The 21,086-nt window shown below is 42.5% G+C and overlaps 1 protein-coding gene across 3 annotated transcripts in view; it reads right to left on the bottom strand.

The window, feature by feature from the left end:
* Positions 1 to 21,086, bottom strand: part of TUBGCP4 (tubulin gamma complex component 4) — a 491,481-nt gene that overhangs the window by 297,132 nt on the left and 173,263 nt on the right. For all 3 annotated transcript variants that reach the window (XM_085644307.1, XM_085644309.1, XM_085644310.1), the window contains exons 8-9: positions 18,935 to 19,100; positions 4,698 to 4,822 (exon numbers count right to left, since the gene is read on the bottom strand). In XM_085644307.1, coding sequence (XP_085500433.1) covers positions 4,698 to 4,822; positions 18,935 to 19,100 — 291 coding nt within the window. The remainder of the gene's footprint in view (positions 1 to 4,697; positions 4,823 to 18,934; positions 19,101 to 21,086) is intronic.

Below are 21,086 nucleotides of genomic sequence, written 5' to 3'. Positions count from 1 at the left end.
TGGGTTTATTAGGTGTGAAACATGCAAATCTCTCCCAAACCCCATGCTGGCCTGGAATGCTTTTGTTTCAAAGAGGGCGGGTTGGAGGAGGGACCCACAGCGTATTTGGCAGTTGGCATGCGTGAGAGAAGTAATGGGTGCAGAACATTTTGTTTCCAACTCAGTATGGTGTGCGTTGCTCCTGTCACCACCTACATTGACCAGCTGACTGTCTCATGGGAGAGTGGGACATTTTCATTAGGTATGCAAAAATAGCAGTTAACACATCACAGCATAAATGCTGTAAACAGAGTGTTGCCATGTGTAAGTTTGATATGGAGATGCCATCCGAAGTCCATCTAACAATTCTGCTGGCCTCCCTGCACATGGAAAGAGAAATGTGCATTACAATAAGGGACATGCAATTTTGTATTGGGCATTTTACTTGAGTATCAATGAGGGAAGCCACCTTTAGCAGTTAACAAAAATGCCCACTCTCCTGTGTTGTGTGCATATTTCAACTGCATAATTGCTCTGTACAGAGGCGTTAAAGGCAGAAATGGCCCCTAGAAGTGTCCAGATCTGCGTCCCGTCTTTATTGCCCACTGCAATGAAGAGATGCTATTAATCACAACTGCTGGAAAGAGGAACACAGAGGGTTCAGCGCATTAATTGATTTAACCTTAAATGTTCTGGTCTCAGGAAGAGGGTGTTCCTCTAAAGGTATTAAATGGACTTAATGTGTGATCATGTATATCCACGATTCTACAGATTCCTGTATGTGCTATAAGTCTTTCCACTTTATTCATGTATGAGTCCAGGTTGAGTGGTGTACCTGTATGAGTCCAGGGTGAGTGGTGTACCTGTATGAGTGCAGGGTGAGTAGTGTGCCTGTATGAGTGTAGGTTGAGTGTTGTGTGCCTGTATGAGTGCAAGGTGAGTAGTATGCCTGTATGTGTGCAGGGTGAGTGGTGTGCCTTTATGAGTGCAGGGTGAGTGGTGTGCCTGTATGAGTGCAGGGTGTTTTGGCCAAACAGAAGCCTGCACAGGTGGACCCCAGTCTCTTTTGCGGTTTTGCCTTGATTTTATTAAGATATCCTTCCCAAGGAGCTTAAAAACCAATTTGTGTTTCAAGTCAACCATCATATTACCAAGTAGGAATTACATCTAGCTTTCATCAGTGCCAGTTGAGGATGTGGGTGGAGCCAATAGACTGGGGCCGGAGCCAGTAAAGGAAGTGGGTGGAGCCAAGGAAGTGGGTGTGGCCTCCTACAAAAATTTGAGCACCTGGACTTAATATTTTACAAATTAAGCACTGAGTGAAGAACAGCCTTCTTCTGCACCAGAAAATAACAGGAGCAACATCCAGCCCCTATTTGTGATGCCAGGACCCGCTCTATGGCTCCTTTGCCCAAAAGAGCCTGCACTTCCTACTGTAAAATGGAAAAATGGTCCTCCAAACGCCGCTCAGAAGAGGATGAAATATGTAGCAGTTAGGACTGGAAAGGAAGAGCACATCCTTAATGGATTATGTGATGCACCCATTTGTCAGCTGTGATGCTCTACCACCCATGGAGGTAATAGCTTATTCTGCCTCCAACTACGTGGTCATGTGCAGCTAAAGTGATTTGGTGGTGGTAGCAAAAGCAGCAAGGACTCATCATGTCACTGTCCTTGAAGACCTGGATTTTTTCAGCCAGATCCCCGACTTGAAAGCATAGGGGGTCTGTTGCTGTGGAAGTGGGCCATGATGCCGTCTTTTAACAAACCCCCTTCCAAAGCCTTAAAAAGGGTGAAACTATTGGGGATACTGCCACACTAGTGCAAAAAGGCTGAGGGAGTATGCTGTGGCCCTGCCTTCCTTGAAGTGCTCCAGGGCTGAGTCTGTTTTATCACAGAAGAGACGAATGCCGTCAAACAGCATTTCCACCAGTGAAGCCTGAACGTCACCTGAGAAACTCATCGCTCTCATCCATGTGTGGCATCCAAGCACCACACTAGCCCAGACTGTCCTGCTCAATCAGTCAGTGGTGTTCAGCCTCGAGCGGATGACATTCTTTGGTGCATCCCGACCATCTTGAATGATCGGCACAAGACTGGTGAGGTATTCATCAGGAACTGTCGGAGTGATCTCGCTGACCATATCCCATATCGCCAGTGAGTAGTATCTCAGGAGGCAGCTGGCATTCACAGAACAAAAGGCGAGACTGGCCGAGGAAAACACCCTCTTCCAGAATGCCTCTATAAAGAAGTAGGGTTCAGCCTACATGTGGATGCCTGGACCATCAATATTTACGGTGTAGGGTGTGAATTAGGAAAGCTGCGTCATCAGGAGTGGGTCTATCGATTTTTGGCCTATTTACAAGTGGATAAGGACAAGGTTTGCCCATCAGGGGATTCTGACTAGAGGTTTTTGGGGCCCAAATGCACACCAGAGACAGCCAGAAGGGTGCCAAAGATGCACAACATGGCTTCCTTGAAAACCTTGACTTCTTACAGCATCGCAGAAGGACTCTGAAACTTGGGATGTATAGGGATAAGCTATGGAATTAGTTCCTCGGTAGGGGACTGGGACAGAGAGGCACCCTGACATCCTCGCTATTTCTTTAGTTGAGAAGGGCAGGAAAAGGAAGAATCCCGCTTTGACTTTGTGTTCCTTTATAGACCTGGACTTATCTGACAACTGAGTGTGAAGAGGATCTGTTGTGGGAACAAGATCGAAAACGGAAACAGGTCTGCACCCTCAACTTTAACTGGGAGTGGCCCTTAAATGCCTTCAGACAACATAGAGCTGGGCTTTGACGTCCTGGATCGTCTTGGGTTTCATCAAAGTGCGGTCCGTGCATGACTTGGAGTAATGCATGGACCCAAGGCACGAAAGACATACCTGGGGGAGATCTGTCATAGACATCAGTTTGTGACAGTCTACACAAGGTTTAAACCCCGTAGTCTTCAGAGGGGACCAGCTCCTATGCATACTGTGAAGAAATATTTTGAAGAAAATTAGTCAAAATATGAGAGAAGTGTTTGGAGTGAACTCCTGATTTGTGTTCGAAGGTGCGGAAAGAAAGGAACTAACTGAGCACAGGAATGGCGACTATATGTGGCTACGGTGTCACATCCGGAGAGGGGCGAGGTTGACACAGACCCGCACAATGCCACCCGCTGGCCCACATAATTAAAGGATAGGTACTAAAAAGGGGGAAGGCCAAAAGTTGAAGATGTACCAGGCCTTCAGATTTGACATGCACACTGGCTACACTCCACCCTCAGATCCTTAAAAAAGAGACCCAGAGAGGAATGTGAAGAGATTAGGAAAACGGAGACATCCTTGACTTGGTATAACGTATAAATGCTGGAGAATATTTTGGCTGTATACGATGGGCTGGGGCAGGTTGTCTTCTCAATTTTCATTCATGTCACTTACAATCAAGTGTCAATTTTGAATGATATTGTATCTGCTAACCTTTTTGAGGTGAGAAAGAGAACAAAGTGCCTCATTTAGAGTCTGGAGAATGGGTTAAACATTCACAAACATGGCAGATATCCGGTTTGACTTATTACAAGTGTAATAGGATCTAATGCAATTGTAATATGGCGGACAGGATACCCGTCGAGTTTGTGATGGAGTAACCCGCTCACCAGTCTCTAAATCAGGTCCAAAGTTATTAATTGGTACCAATAACCATACTCTTGAGTTTGTGTGTTTTATTTCTTAAAGTCTGATGTTGCACATTTGTGTATCTGTTTATATTTATATTTTCCCAAACATTTGCTCACATGCCATTTTACGATTTCAGAGTTCTTCCTGTCAAAAAGCGAAAGCCAGCTTGTGTAGGTTCACACAGAAGACAGGATAGGAGATTGACATAACTACAGCAATATCATGTTTACTTTCAAGAAAGGAAATAATTGCAGTGACTCACCTTAATGAGTCATGCAATCAGTTAAACCTAGCATCATCATACATTTTGGAACAGTAGACCAAGTAGAATCCTGTAGGATGTGACTTGAAAAGGAGAACATTGTATTTCTCATAATACACCAATCATAATTAGAATTAGGTGTCCTAAATTAGTGATAACGTTTATGCATGAAATGGGATTGACAGAGGATGCCACCAGATCCTAAATTAAAAATATAATCTGAACTTCCTCCTGGTGACAGAGCTAGAATCACTGGCAACCTGAGTGAGGGCAATCAAAGGTTTCTAAGAGTCGGGCCTAAATGAGTAGTGGTGGGCCAATAAGAGACTTGCACGGTGTCTGAAAGGGTGCACCCTCCAAGAACACGAAACCTGCTCTGTAGTGTACTGCTTTGCAGGTTAGATACAGCTGTTACAAGCACAAGTAAGAAATCAATTTGAGAACGGTGTCATTTTAAAGGGAGTTTTCACTTTCTTTACAAATGTAGGTTTTCAATTTTTGCAGTGGTGTGGTGTATGGTCTATCTCCTGCTCACTAGGATTGCACAGCTCAATGATATTATCTCCTCGGTGGCTAGGTATTTGCTACAGTATTAAGCATTGCAGAATACAGTATAGGTAGTCCTAAGGCTGAAAAGGAATCAAACAACATATAGGTTAAAGAAGGTGTAAGTTAATTATCTCAACAGGCAGTCCTGAGGAGAGAATGACTAAATAATTGTAGAGGCTAAGGAAGGGGCTAGAAGGTTATTAATGAGACCTGCAGGAGGAAGCGGAAATGAATAGTATTTACCTCTGCAACAGTACTCCGGATTCGATCTATAACAGATTCAAAGTCCACTAAGCTGAAATATGGCTGCTGTTTTAGTCTGTGCAACTCTGCAGCAAAGGTATCTTCCTGTTGTTTTAGGATAGAGCCTGAAACAGGAAGAAGAGACAGTTTTATAATCTTACTTACGTACAGACAGCAATGAGTAGCTCTGAAAGGGGAAAGAGTGACAACTTCTGCTTGCAGGTAAAATGGCCCAAGTGGAAGTTAGTGTCATCTACAAGAGTTTGATTAGATCGTATCATCACATAAAAATATTATCCCAATCTGAAATTCACAAAATTCTAGTTCACAAAATAAAACAGGATGAAAAAATCCTGACTTTTACAAAAGAAAAATAAGAAAACCAGGCTGCCAACAAATTAACAGGGGACTACATACCTTTTAATAGCTGATTTTAGTCTTCTTGTGCAAAGCATAAGCAAGGGTTAAATGACAAACATAGTGAAGGGCCCATTGTGCATCCTGAGGCAATTCACAAAGATAAACTTGCATGTGAGTAGATGTACATGTGTTAGAACACACTTACACTTTTGACCTTTACTTCTTTTGGCTATTTACCATTTAGGAGTACAAAGTTATTCAAAAGTGTAGACTTGCACATCTCCACTCCGTTAAACAGGAAGTGTAAAGCTACCACTGCTAAAAAGGAGCAGTAGTAACAAATTCTCCTACTGCGCTCCACGCTCGTGCCCTCACAACGTCAATCTATGTTCTATGTCAACTCGTCTGTCTGCAGTTTGTGAGTCTGACACCTCACATACTGCATCTCGTCAGCTGGCAGTGCAGAACCTATTGTCATGACGTCATTCAACTACTGGAACGGTACAAGAACAGTGTTCATTCCGCTTTGTTGCTTGCACACCTGCACTACGTCCCAAAGGACCTTGACGCCACTGTGCTGACCAATGCGGAGGCATCAGCGTGGGTAGGCATGTGGCAGGACTCCAAAGTTACAAGGGGGCTGCTGGGTATAATTCTTTTTCCTAAGGCTCAGTTCAGAGTAGCCAGTTATGAACAAAGAAGAAATTATGAAAAAAGGGTAGGTACCATATGATGCTGTGAGAAAGTGGAGGACAATCCAGAAAGGAAGTAAGCTATCAATTCCAGAAAGGAGGTAATCTATCATTTCTGAAGTTACCACATAACTTTGTTTCTGTCTTTTTAGCACTCTGAAAAACTGATCTGTTAAAAACTTGCCTACCAGATAGGAAGTTAGCTTTTTCTTCTACGAAGAGGATTTACATAGTAAACAGATTGTTTTTAAGACTGTCACACTTATATAAAGGCACTATTCTTAAGTGTTATCTATATGACAATTAAAAAACTGTGGATCAGGACTACTGTATAAAAAGACAAAAAATATCTCAAAGCGTGGAAGAGGGGCTGAACAAAAATTCCTGCATTTAGGCTCAGTTATGGGCTTACCCCCAATCCCCACTTTATTTCCTAGGTTAAGTGAAGTAACGAGGAGTACATCCCCTATAAAGTTTGACAAATTATGTAGAAAAAAACAATCATACAAGAGATTTAAAGTCCTCTAATATGAAGCTACACACCGTTGGTACCACTAATGAGCTGTCAACAACCCCTACAATAGCAAGCAGCTTTCAGCATCATACCAATAAATCCTGTAAAATGTATCAGTGTATAAAGCATTTACTTTGCTTGATATTGATGTAGACTATCAAGTATCTTTAACTCTTATTAAAGAAATAAAAGACACATTAGGACTTCTTAACAGTATTCCAAGTGAAGGCTTCATCCATATAGTTTAATTGTCAAATATACTAGACTGTCCAATTAATGACTCCTCTTATTTTCTAGGAAACTGTGTTCAGTTATCAGATGTCTTGCAATTACCGCATGGAATCTTAGACTCTATTCTAAAACTTCATGAAAACAACAATACTTAATTCTGACATTACTTTGGCAGTCTTAGACACAATATTACTGGGCATTTCGAATTGCTTCAATCTTTAAGGACAATTTCACAACTCTTGTAGTAAAATCTCTTTAGACTCAAAATCACAGAGCATATACGCAGAAGAGCACTGAATCAGTAACAGTTACAAATGTAAAAAGAAAGGAAAAACTGATTCAGGTTGGGAAACCGATTGTGGGGAAAATGGATTCTCTGCATAAATTAATCTTAGAATATCAAATTCTATTAAAGGCTTCTAACTCTTTTCAATCTGATGTTCCCAATCTCTGCTTTCTGATTTTAATAAACAGTCTAAAATAACAGATTAACCCCTAAAAACAGAATCTTACAAGTAAAAGGAAGAAAAAGCGCTAAGGAAATTAAAAAAAGCTATGAAAAAAGGAAAAGCAAAAAAACAAAGAATACCTAAAAACAGATCTAGAAAGTAATTTCTTTCTAATTGGCTAGCGTCTGAGTCCACTAATAGTGGAAATAATGTTGACTCTGGTGAATCTCCAGAGCGAACTCTGCCCAAGGCTATATTAACTTCTCAAGCTTTAGATCAGGATGTTTAGACTACTCGTATTTCAGAACAGAGGCTCAATCAATTGGCAGCTTTATTTCATCATAATTATTCAGCCATTATATAGGTAAAAGTATGAAATGATTATACAAACACCATCTCAAGTCCTATTTGTACTTGTTAAAACCAACACGCCTGATTCCACATGTCCCTTTGATTATCATATTCATAAATCTTTTTCCTTATCACAATAGTCCATTAAATAGACTTGGGATAATACTCAATCTTCTATGAACTCAACCACAGTTACAAATTTTGACTTCTGCAGAAATCAAATTGGTTCCTTGATAAATATGACCTGTCTAAAGCAAGAGCAGAATTCTGGTCAACCTTAGTTCCATCAATATCTCTGAGTAATAGTGATTTTTGTCATAATCCAAATAACTGTCTAAAGAAAAAAACTTGCCAATTAAAAAGGAAACGGTGAGAGCGAGCACCCAATCTGCATACAAAGGAGTGGAAAGAGAGAACTGAAGTGAGTCCAAAGGATTTGGTACTTGTATAAGGCTCTGTTTGTCACTTCCATGGCAGAATAATGTCGGCATGGAGACACATGCCACCACCTACTGGCATGCAGGTGCAACAGTGTTTACATTTTCAGAATCCAGTCTGGTACCTGGGGATATTCTAAAGGCGAGGAATCTGCTGTTAGTAGAAGTATCCACCAGAATCTTACATTCAATCTTATAAAAGTATTTAGAATGAGGGAGTTTAAATAAAAAGGAGCTGAGGGTCTGATAAATGTTGAACATACAGCTTTTTCTTGCCCACAGAGTAAAGATGTGATTTCTTAAAGATGCTAAGAAAATACTTTACCTGTGTCCAAAGTGTCTACTCTGCAATATTTTGCTGTGTATGCCTTTTAAATTCAAAACTTTGCAATCAAACTTAATCTGGTCTCTCAATTTCAAAATCCTCTTCTTTTGAGGGTACAGCTTAACTCTTCTAATGCAGATTGTTCAGCAAACGGGACCTTTTTAATCATCACCATTACTGTCAGTAGTAATAAAAGTAACTAAAAACATGATCATGCAACTGTATTAATATAACATACTTTTTCTTCTCCTACACAACTGTAATTTTTATGCCATGTTGTGAATGTGAAGTAACAAGCATAAACAATTTTCCAGTATTACATATTATAAACCAGTCATTTATAAGCAAAGACCTGTGATTTAGTAATACCAGCACATGTGCTTTTCATTACGAATTCTGTGATTTGTGATCAAGAAGTCTAGAAAATGCTTTAGTGGCTCAAATCTTCAAATACTAGACATAATCTTATGGCCAACCATACCTATGTACTATACCTTACCATAAAAATCTTTAGGCAACAATCCACATTTTAACATGTGGTACCAATTCTTAGCATGTAGTACCACCACAATTCCTCCTTTCAGCTCGGTTAAATGATACATGCTCACTGTATATATTATTACCTTTGTTTGAAACTACATGCTAATAATTATTGTATGTGACCAGCAAACATTTTTATCTTAAATTTATTATTTGTGCACCAAAACACATTTGAAAAAAAAACGTACTAAACCAACCCACCATACCTACCTACCAACAAAACCTACAAAGTCTACCTGCCATACCACCTTGCTGAAACTAATATACTTATTACTAACCTATCATGTCTTCCATACCCAAGCTATCATACCTAACCTAACATACCCATCTACAATGCACACAACAAACCCATCCACCATACCAACATTCCATAACTATTTATCCATCATACCGAACCTAATATATCTACCCTGCCTAACGTACCAAACTAGCCATACCCTATCTAATCTACCACACCTAACCAACCATATGCCTACCTAACCAACCATGCCCAAACCTACCCTACCATATCTACCACCACCTCCCTTATGCATATATCTTGCACCAGCCCAGAGGTGATGATTTTGTGAAAAAGAGCAGGGTCTGCATATGGGACCTCTAGAAGTGGCTAAAGGGACTGCTACAGAAAACACCTGTGTTTAACTCTGACCCAAGTACTTTAAGTGTGCATCAGGAAAAGGCTGACTGCAGCTTTTGAAGGACATGAAAAAGTGAATGCCATAGCTTCTTAAGGATAGTGAGAGCTAGTAGCTTTGCCAATGCTTGTTAAAGCGCTGCAAAGTTCCTTACAGCAAGTCCTGACATCCAACAAGGATGGCCGGCGAGGGATTCAGCAAACAAGTGCAACTCCTACCAGGCTCTATACATGGAGAAGGTTACTTACAAGGCCCCAATATTAATTACGCAGTTCTTAACATGAATCTGATGAACTGGTGCTTACGTATTTGAAGGAAGAAATTCTTGCAGGTAGGATGTCCGCCCTTACTTTCCCTACCCTCTTCATTACAGGACATGATCTTCTGAGCCTCGGCACAGCACAGGCCTGCAGGAGCAGCCTGGAATTTTATCAAATACCTACATGTCCAGAAATGGATTGCTTCAGAAATCTACTTGCCCTGTCAAAAAAACAACACTTGGCCCTTTTGGTGCCATGCAAAGAGGTGACAAGGTGACAAATTATGGCAGAATTATTATTATATCAAATCACTGTAAATAGCATCCCTGGTTATGCCAGGGCTCACAGTATGTCAAGGTTTGGATACCAGCGCAAAGAGGTAGTTCCAGGATTGGCATGACCTGTAAGTCAGTGCGCAGCCACAAATTTGAATGTTTAATATTATACACAAACACTTTCCCCAGTGAACCACTCAGTGCAACTTAGTTACTTGGCCCTAATCGAACCGTGCATTTTCAGGACGCAGTGTACCCCAGTTATAGTTACCCCGGTTGAAGAGTTTAGTTCCACACCGAAAAGACAACAAATGATATGCCACAACACCAGCACAACAGATAAAAGCTAAGCTTTCAGCACACACCACAGGCACTGTCCCAAGTAGTCATGTCTTGAAGCGGACTGTACTCTCACAACAACTAAAGTGTTTAGATAATTTAAAATATATCTCGTTACGGCTGTAACAGTGTGCCGAATGTTACGATGTAAACCTGTGTGTTGTGTATATTACAATGAAACAAAATGGATGTATTGGGCAAATTTAAGAAATGTCAATAAAAAGATTTTAGAAAAAGAAAATACACAATCACTTTCCCAATCTTTTCCCCATGTAGGGAAAGGTTAGAAATGCACTTGTGACAACAGCATTTTATGGTAAGAAAAGGGGTGTAAGAAATGGGGCTGCAATTGCTAAGCAGATTTTCTAAGGAAAAATTATAAGTATGTACATTTGCTCATTCGAAACAGAAATCACAGAAGTTTGCTTGGAGTAGGGTTTAGAGCTTAATTCTGTAATCTCTTGTAAATTAATGAAGTACAAATTACTTCTTGTAATAAAATAAATAAATAACATAAAATAAATACTTACTTTCAGGAACTCTCTTTGTGGTGGATACTCTACCTAACCCCTAAAATTCTGCATCAAATCCTTCAGTCCTTCATCAGCCCCAAGGCATGTGAAAGCTCGGAGGTACCTTCCCAATTGTTGTGTGGTGATATTGCTCTCCACTTTTCGCAGAAAATAGAGTTTATCTATGAAAAAATCACCTCGGCATGAAAACAGCCACAGATCCTAATGGCATTTGACCAATTGAAACAGATAAATCCTCAGTTGTTAGACCACTTTCCCACACTTACATCAGCAGAGGTCGAACTTTCTAAGATAAAATCAGGATCCCCTTCGGACCTCATCCCAGTTAAAGTGATCCCTCCCCTGGCCAATCATCTGTCTCCATCGATTCAATCTCTTGTTAATCTTTCCCTAAAAGGCGGCCATGTACTGTTAGAATAGAAAGTTGCACAGGTTAGACCGATGCGTAAGAACACTAAAGTCCCTTGGAAGGGTCTTTCCAACCTCCGCCCTATTTTGCTCCTTCCGTTTCTGGAGAAACATGTCAACACTCATCTCTCCAGCCATGTCGAACTTACGGGCTGTTTAGACCCCTCCCAGTCAGAGTTTAGGCCCAAATATAGCACCGAATCAGCATTACTAGTGGTCACGGACAACATCAGGGTGACCCGAGATAAGGGCCACTCTATGAATTTGGTGCTCTTGGACCGATCTGCGGCGTTCGACACAGTCTCACATAGTATATTGCTCAGAAGATTAAAAGTGATTGGACTAAGGATATCGGCCTTACAGTGGATGGCGAGCTTTCTATCAGCTCGCTCCCAGATTGTCAACTTAGGCCAGTATCGTTCGGCTCCAACAGAATTGTCCAAGGGAGTTCCTCAGGGCTCATGTTTGAGCCCTACATTGTTTAACATCTATATTGCTCCCTTGGCCAATCTTCTAAGGATGCATGGGTTTATTCCCTTATCCTATGCCGACGACACTCAGTTGCTCTTTCCATTCGAAAAATTTACCTCTTCTGTGCAGCTGGCCTTCTCTAATGGCATGAGAGCTATTTCCCACTGGATGAAGAGTAATTTCCTCCAGTGCAATGTGGGAAAAACAGAGATTATGCTCCCCGGAGAAGCCGCTTCCCTATAGATATCAGAATGGTGGCCGATTGATCTGGGCCCCCATCCTGCTCCCAAGCTCACAGTTAAAAACTTGGTTATCCGTCTGGATAAAGCCCTCACCCTGAAAAGAGCATGCTGCTCAGACAGCCGGGTCCTGTTTCCATACAATAGGCCTGCTCCGTCGAGTCTTCCCTTTGCTCCCTGACTCAACCCGGAAAACTTTAGTCCAGGCTCTTGTATTAAGCCGGCTGGACTACTGTAACGGCTTGTTGATCTCCGCCAATGATGCCCCGCTCAGCAGACTGCAGGTAGTTTAGAATACGGCGGTGCGATTGCCCCTCAATGCTCCTTCTAGGACCCCTTCTCGCCCTCTTCTTATGAAGCTGCATTGGCTTCCTATCCGCCAACGAGTTAGATTTAAAATCTGCTGCATTGTTCATAATTCACTGTTTAACTTGGGCCCCTCTTACCTCAGAGAAATTCATGCCATATGTACCTCCCAGATCTCTTCGCTCAGGTGCCAAACATCTTCTTGTGGTGCCTCTAGTAAGAAAGGCCCTTTCCCATCTTGGCCCTCGATATTGGAATGAGCTCCCCATGTTTTTGAGACAATTCATTGATCACCTACAATTTAGGAAAACGGTCAAGACCACTCTTTTCCGCGCCTGATTCTGCTGTAGCTGCAATACACCCTTGCGGCCCGTCCTAAGCGCAAAGCTACCCTTTTGGGGGTCGATTCAAGCGTTATATAACAAATAAATAAATAAATACACCAGAGATTCCTCACCTCAGAATACTCCCCAGTTGCAGTCTGAATCCAGTAAATCTTGTCAGCAGTGCTCGTGCATGAATCTAGGTGGTGCTATGTAGCTCCTCACCACCCCAGAAGTGCGCCACCTATGCATGTTGACGTCATTTTTTTGTTCTTCCCGTTCCATGCCCTCCAATTCAGAGCATGAACAATTGTTGGCACCAGTGTGCAGAATACTAACTTTGGACATTTTAGAAGTTAAAAGGAGGCTGCTCTAAAGAACAGGGATGTTTGAAGGCTGTGAGGAATCTGCGGTTAGAGGAAGCATCCACCAGAAATAGCATTACCGAAGGTAAGTAACTTGTTCTTCTGATGGATACTTCAATCCACAGATTCCTCACCTTAGAATAGATACCAAATCAGTACCTCCCCAGGTGGAAGGTGTGTGAAGTGGACTCAGATTGAAAAAGTCCTACAGGACCGAGCAAGGTAAATGCCCTTCCCTATGGACCAGGCTGTAATAACAGTGAATACTTCGTTAATATACCGACATAACAGTATGGCAAATGTCAAGCAGAGGCACTCATTGAGCCAATGTGGCGGTAGCAGACTTTACGTGGGTGGAATAGACTGCTTCTTGACCAGTGATTAACAGATTTTGAGGCAGAGAACGTTCCACCTACACAGGGTCTGCTCATGTACAGCCATCTCTTTCTTTCCCCTGGAAAACTCCACACGCAGAAGATAGTCTACACAGTGTTCCTTCAATGTAAAACCTTAAAGCCCTTCTATGGTCCAGCCGATGAAGCCTTTCCTCATCTTTCAAGGGGAGCGGGGGGAGGAGTAAAGAACACTGGCCACTGGCAGAGGGAAGGATTACCCAATTTGAAAGGGAGTCTGACAAGAATTCTGCTCGAGTACTCCACACCAACTTGTCCAGAAAAAAGGTAGTATGTGGTTATTGCACTGAAATTTCCTGGTATCTACTCAAAATAAGCTGACGTAATTGGAACAAGGAAGACAGTCTTCAAAGTCATTGGACACAGTGAGCAACTATGCATTGGCTCAAAGGACATATGTATAGGAAACGACAAGACCAAGTTAAGGTCCCACTGTGGCATCACAAATGGCTTCGGAGGGAACATTTGTGTCAAATATTTAATAAATGCCAACAGAACAGGTGTTTTAAACATAAAACATTGGTCCAGTAATTGTAGAGACACCAAACGTCAAGACAAATAACCTTCAACAGTTCCCACTGCAAGGCATTTCTGGGCCAAAGATAAAACAAACAAAAGAAAGTCCAACAGCTTTGCCTGTAGAGGATGAGTTTTACAAGCACCACGCAAGACCATACATTTGTCGCAGCACGCTGGACAAATAGATTTTCTGGCAGGGGCACCCAACAGCAAGGATGACATCCAGTTCCTCAGACAGCAAATCAAATGCAGTGAGTTGCTGCTTTTCAATCTTCACGTATGCAATGTAGAATAGGCTTTGCAGATTCTGTTGGAGGACCCTGCCCTGTTGCTGGCACAGAAGATCTTTACAAAGTGGTAACTGATCAGAGGACATATGCTGATGCCCAGTAGTTCCCAGTACCATAATCTCCTGTCCCAGTCTGGAGCTACTATGGTGAATTTGGCACCGTTGTTTCTGATCTTTTATAAAACTATGGGCAGGAGAGGCATATAGGAGACCCAGGTTCCCTTCCAGCTGGAATCCATCACCTAAGGAGTGTTCTTACGGAAACTCCAACACACAAAACATTGCTAATTGTGCACTCTCGACAATGGAGAAAAGATCTAGCTAGGTTTCTCCTCACTGTTGTAAGATGCCATGCAAACTTTGGGATGTAGATGGTGATCCACCAGATGCTACCTGATCAGCTCATCCAATCTGGCATTCAGGGACACTCCAGATGGTTTGTGATGACGGACATACTCTGGTGCTCCAACCAACTACAGAGGTGCAGAGCCTTCTGGCACGGAACCCAGGACCCCTGCTCGTTGCAATACCACATTGAGGTGGTTTTGTTCATGAGAAGCTGCACAAGCCTCCCCTTAATGGATGGCAGGAAGGTCTTCAGAACCATAAGAATGGCCTGCAACTCCAGCAAACTGATGTGGAGTTGGGCTTCTGTCAGAGACCAGAGTACTCCGATCTCTACATCCCCCAGATGTGCTTCCAAGGCCAGCAGGGACTCCTCCATCACCAGCGTCAATTCTGGGTAGCCAAGGGAGAAGGGCCTGCTGCTGGGCCAATTGCATTTCAACTGCCAACACTGCAGATAGTGAGCTGCCTTCTTCGAGATCTATATGACATCTGTCCCATTTCCTTGATGCTCGGACATTGGAAGTTCAGATTCCAATGCAGAGCTAGGATGTGCAACCTGGCTGTCAAGGAGGGTGCAGGAGCTTAGGAGGCCAAGAAGCCTCAGAGCTGCTCTCATCAAGATCTAGGACTGAGACACATCAGGATCACAGTCCGAATGTCCTGGATTTGCTGTGGCAAAAGGAAGGCCGTGAAGTGCACTGTATCTAGGATTGCTCCAAGGAACAGAAGCCTCTAAGGAGGAGTCAGGTGGGACTTTATCTCATTGATAGTGAAAGTGAAGAAAAGGATAGTGAAAGTGAAGAAAGGGCATAGCCATGTCAAACAATTTGTAATACCCACCTGTCAGATTGCGATGGACCGCCACCCAGGAAGGAACTGGTGGATTCAAACGTCCACTGGATGGGCATGAGCCACTATGGGAAAAGTAAAGAGGTCAAGTGACTTTTGCAGCAGGGGAAGATGACTAATGGCCCTGCTGGCCAGCGAGCTGCCTACCATGTTCAGATCCCATGCCTGAAAAGGACTTGGAGGACTGCTGTACCAGATAGGGTGACTGTCTCTGCCTATACCTCAGCCCCCTGGAATAGCTCTTACTTTTTTTGAATTGGTATGAACACTGTTTGGCAGGGGGTCAACAGACCCAAGGCGTGTACTGTGATTCTCTTTTCCTAAAAGTGGTATGTGAAGTTCTTTCCAGAAGAGAAGGTACAAATAACAGAGAAACTCCAGCCACAGCCTGGTGTATCAACACAGCTCCATCTCTTCCACCAAGATGCAACCCCTTAATAGTTGAATATAAACATTCCATAATAGAATAGGAAAAGAATACAAGGGGGAGAAAGGAATTTACCAATTTTAAATTATACTGATAATACCATACCCCACCAACCCAACCAACACAAGGTAGACTGCAGAAAAGCAATTACTAACAAACCTTACCGTAAGCAAATATAAAGAATACAGTCCCATTCATGAGTTAAACAAACCAGAGTAAAACAGAGAAAAACACTTTTTTTTAAAAACCATCAATTTCTTAGAAAGAACAACTACACGGCTAAAGTTCTAGATTCTCCCATCATCCACCTTAACTGCTCCCTTCAACACCTTGAGCACTTTATAAGGTGTACTAAGACTTGAATATATACATTCCATACCAGAACAGAACGGGAAAATAATACATAATAAAACAAGGAGAAAGGAATATACCAACTTCCGATTATACTGACAATACCACACGCTAAAATGCAGTCTGCCTTCTCACCAATATAAAAGGCAAGCAAAAAAGACAGGAAAGGAAGCAGGGGAGGGAACAAGAGGGGAAGAGAGAAAAGGGAATGGGGGCTGGACAAACGGGCAGGAAGGGCAGGCAAATGGATCCGTTTTCACCTAGGAAGCGGGTCCAAATAAGGATCACCTTCTCGTAGGAGGCAGTTCTGAACATGGCCGTGAGCCATTCCTCGTGGCTTGGGAACTGAGGAGAGTGCCAATGTGAGCTGTTGAAAGCGATAGTGAGGAGGCAGTGAGCATGGTGTGTTAGCTGAGGGAGGTCTGCCAGGTCATGCAGGAGGAGCAGCCGACTCGATAGTGGAGCCGGTATAGCCAGGGTCTCCCTTAGCATAGACCCTACTGCAGAAAGGCCAGACCATTGGGCATCATGCGCGAAAGCGAACCATGTCACAGGATGCATGATTACACCTCCAACAGGAGGAATGATGCAGTATGCCCGCAGCACAAAGCCGTGCCGGCGTCCAATCCCAATCCAGGCCTCTCGGGTCCCCCCTCCCAGTATCTCCACCCAGTCCTCATCCTCGTAGTCCACCTGAAGACCTCTCTCAGTCTCTCCACTTGCAGCTGGGAGTATAGATGGCAGATCAGAAGATTATACAGCAGACATCACGTCCCAGGTGTACTGGGGTTGGGGGGACAGACAAGGGTAGCAAGCCTGGTCTGCTCGGTAGACAGTGGCGCAGCTGTATATAGCACCAGTGCTAGGTTTGTGGCAGGCTGAATTCCTACCAATCGCTGCAAAGGATTTGAGTTTACCCTGAGACAGAAAGTGCAGCAAGATATGTATCCCCTCCACGCAACAGGGAGTCCAATCAAGCATGCATGCATGCATGCATGTCCCCGCCAATGCAGATGCCACAATTAGGTCATATTTGATTTGCTATGAAGGTAGGTGTCCACTAAAAGGAGCTAGTGGGCTCGAGCCAGTATCTGTACTTTTCCTGGACCACTGGGTTCAGTGCTCCAGCACCGGTGGCTACAGCAAGGTTTCAATCTGCTATAACATCACCAATTATTGAGGAAACTCAAGACACACCAGAATCAGCTGGGGAGTCTGCTCCACGACCAGATACCTTGAAGGTGAACAACTGAAATCATGACACCCTCTCGCCTTCTCTTTCGGTACTCGAGGACATCGAGCACAACATTGACCACTTAACTTTTGGATTGGGGCATCATTACCTAGCACCCTGGAATTTGTTTTTTAGATGTCTATGGAAGGCTGACAAAATTTGGATCTGAAGGTGCGGAAAGAAAGGAACTTACGCAAGTGCACAGAGATGGCACTTATAAGTGGCTCTATTCTGTCACTTCCAGGGCGATATGGAGCCAATGTGGAGCCGCACAGTGCCATTCAACTATGCGCAGGAGCACTGCTAAGAAAAATTTCCAGATCTAGTCTGGTACCAGGAGCGTATTCAAAGCAGTGAAATAAACGATTAGATGTATGCATCAGAAAGTCATAAATCTTCACTTATGCAAAGACATATGGATGCAGGTGCACTTTCTTTTTTTTTTTTTAAAGAACTGGAGCCCTAACATAATTGTATATTGCCCATAATGGTTTTACAAGGATTCTTAATTACTAATGTTTTTTCTTTAATTGTGGTATGCATCAAAACACCTTTTACTAAATGCTGAAATGGTATTTAAAGTCTGAAAACAGCTTAGCATATATTTTTTTCCAATTTACAAGTTGTTGGTGAAGATGTTACTTTAAACGTAATCACCAACTTCGTTTAATTCTTCCGCAATTACATGCACATAATCACAGTGCAGTTTGGAAGCATTATAGGTAGCCTCAAAAAGTTAACTTTAGTGAACATGTGTACATGTGTACATGGTTTTATACTGGAACTACTCTCAGTAATGTGGGTTTACAACTCACTGAATCAACTTAAAACGCATGCCCTAGTATTAAAGGGTTTTGCATTATTGCATTACGCCTAACTCTTTGCACAAATCCACTTTAGCAAATCCGTACCGGTTTGTACTGCAGTGGGTTGAGCCTACTTGTACAGTGAGCAAAATAACCATGAAAACTTGTTGTTCCTGGCCCCAAGCAATGTGTCCTGGGCATTGATGCAGATGAAGTATCACCGTCCCCAGCAAAAAAAAGACAGAACCTTACACCAGTGCTGGCTTCCCACCTTAAAGCGAAGATGCTGCTAATTGCATCCGCAGATTGCAATATAAGAGGGCATTTGAATCATTCATTACACCCCAAGTCCCCTTCCTTAATAGTGGTCAGCATTGAGATGCCCGGGCTGAATTTCCAATCCATGAGGGGCTGAGGGTCTGGCAGCATTTCCAACACATGTAAAATACATATTTTGCTATATCTGTCCTTGTCTAATGACGGGGAGCGCACATAACTAGAATTTCAACATCACTTTCAAGATCTTGTTTAAACTTACCAGAAATCTACACAAGTCCTTACTGCTAGCAGCTGAATGTTCAGAGTCCCACCCCACAACAGCGAATAAAGAAGCAGCTGGGCGGCAGTAACGTGGGAAAATATCAAGAGTAAAAACAACCTCAAAGAGCCCTTCTGTATTTAAAACTGACCCCGAAACCTCAAACAATTAGGAAACGAAAAATTAAGTTTAAAATTGTTTCTGGATCCTGTCCCTAGTGTGGGGACACAAGTCAAATGCAAGCAAGCGACTCTAAATAAGATAGCCTTCTGGGAGATATGGTATTTGCTAGGTTCAGTGCAATTCCATCTGAGGAGTACTGCATCTGCATAACATGAAGAGAAGCAAAGAGACCACCCAACAATATCATATCTAAACACAGGAGCACTGCCTGAAAATAAACTACTCACCTGTTCTAGTCAAGTGCACATTTTGATTCTCAAACATCTGGACGGACTCTCCAACAAACAGGATCTTTTCAGCAACTCTTACAGGAATGTAGGAGGGCAGCATTTCCACCCGCAACGAAAACTGCTTGAGAGACGGCGCCAGCATGTTCTCTTCTTCAATCAGGCGCTGTTCCGGCGAAGGAAAGGAGGCAGGAAGAAAACACACAAACACACATCCCAGAGTGAAATGATTACAGAAGTATCGTATCAAAAGTACAAACAAATGGATGTCTTGGTAAACAGCTTCCAAAGTTTCCGTCACACATGTCAGTGAAAAGAAGCGGCTTGCATAATGAGGGACCTTAATGCTTGTATCCCCAGGTAAAATGACAAATGTATAATGGCAAGGCCGGCCTTAGTCACTTGCAACAGCACTATTTGTCATTGGAAATTTGGCTGCTATATGAACAATCAGTAACTCTCCGAGGGACTAACTGAAGAAGAAAAAACATGGTCTCACAACCGGGTCCCCAGGGAAGACAGGTAATCACTCTGTTGTTTGTTGGTGTTCTTACTTGTAAAATGGTCATATATTTTAACGATGTTGATGTTCAGCTGTAAATTGTATATTATATATGTATATCATTTCTCACTAAAAAAATAAAGGTGAAAGGGAGGTTCTAGTTGGGTGAAAATGTCAGTTAAAACATACCGTTTTAAACTAACAACACGGCAGAAATTCACCAGTTATGATTATCTCAAATGAATATAAATTGTGCCCTAAAATAACTATAATTCGCGCCTCACCATGCACAGTGTTGGCATCTATTATGTAATTTCAGATGTTGCAGTTATGTTATCAATGATGTCATAAGTGATGTAATATGTGAGTTCATAAGCAGTTAAGGGCGAGAGTGCGAGTTCTATTTACTTTAGGGCATGAGTTCTAGTTACTTGAGATAACTATAACTGATACATTTCAGTGGTTTTGTTCATTTAAAAAGTATGTCTGAACTGACATGTTCACTTAATTATAACGTCCCTTTAACCTTTGTTTGTTTTTTTGTGAGTTTCTACAGATATATTTTTTAACATAAAGTAAGATGTCCAGAGCTGTGCGCAGCGTGGGGTTGAATAAAGAGCCTGCACCCAATCCCCACTAGCAGTCAAACCCGCCCCTGTTGGACATGGCCTTTGGCCTTGCACTGCACAGCACAGCAGGAGTTGGGCACCGTGCACTGGGTGGATGGCCCCAAGGCCTGTGACAAACCCCCTGCTGGTGGCCAAGCCATCACTGCAAACGGCGCAGCAGTAGGTTGGGCACAAGGCTTGGCCTCCAGCCAGGCCATTCACTCAACCCCCCGCTGGGGCGCACAGCTGACTACGTGTAACAATATAAAGGGTGTCATTTTGAGTGAGGCAAACATCCTATCTTTGTTACCAATTAATATAATCATATGTATATTTTATACTTTTAACAATGTAATGATTAATAAAGGTGATTGTCATAAAATATTTTGAATAATACCTTTAAAAAATAAATAAACATTAACATTTCTTAGAGTCTTTCTTTTAGCATTTTTCAAAGCAGAAAGTGCACCCATAGAACCAACCACTACAGAAATATGCACTCCAACAGAAAGAGCATACAGCTACAGCTTAGAGTGCTTTTACAAAATATGGTAAGCTTTCCTGCGGTCATGGACTTAATGACTGAGGAGACTTACTGGGTTTTTTTTTTTTAATGTTGCTGGGAGCTGCTGCACTACCTGCAGCCCCCCACAACTTAAAAATATATATATATATATAGACAGAGAAAGAGAGAGAAAGGACGATACTTTTGAAGTTCAATTTACTATCTTTTTGTAAATCTCAAGATTGAGCTATCTATGTACTGAAAGTATCCTCATCCATGCCACAAAATTCCTCTCCATGCGTCATACTCTAGTTCAGTGCCAATGAAGGTGCTGTGGTGAAAGGGATGCTCGTGTCATAGGAGGGTGACTGTGCCTCAGTGTGCTCTACAAGAAACTGCAGAGTCAGCACCAGATAGGCCTATGCATGTCAACTAATCTGAATATCTTGGATACTGAATCAAAAAGACTCTTTGGACAGGCAGTGATGTCTGCAGGCAAATGTGGGATCCCAACAGTAGCAGCAGCTTCTTTTCTGA

This window comes from Triturus cristatus, chromosome 3_1, assembly GCF_964204655.1.
Source record: "Triturus cristatus chromosome 3_1, aTriCri1.1, whole genome shotgun sequence".
NCBI lineage: Eukaryota > Metazoa > Chordata > Amphibia > Caudata > Salamandridae > Triturus > Triturus cristatus.
This window is presented reverse-complemented; position numbering and strand designations above follow the sequence as displayed.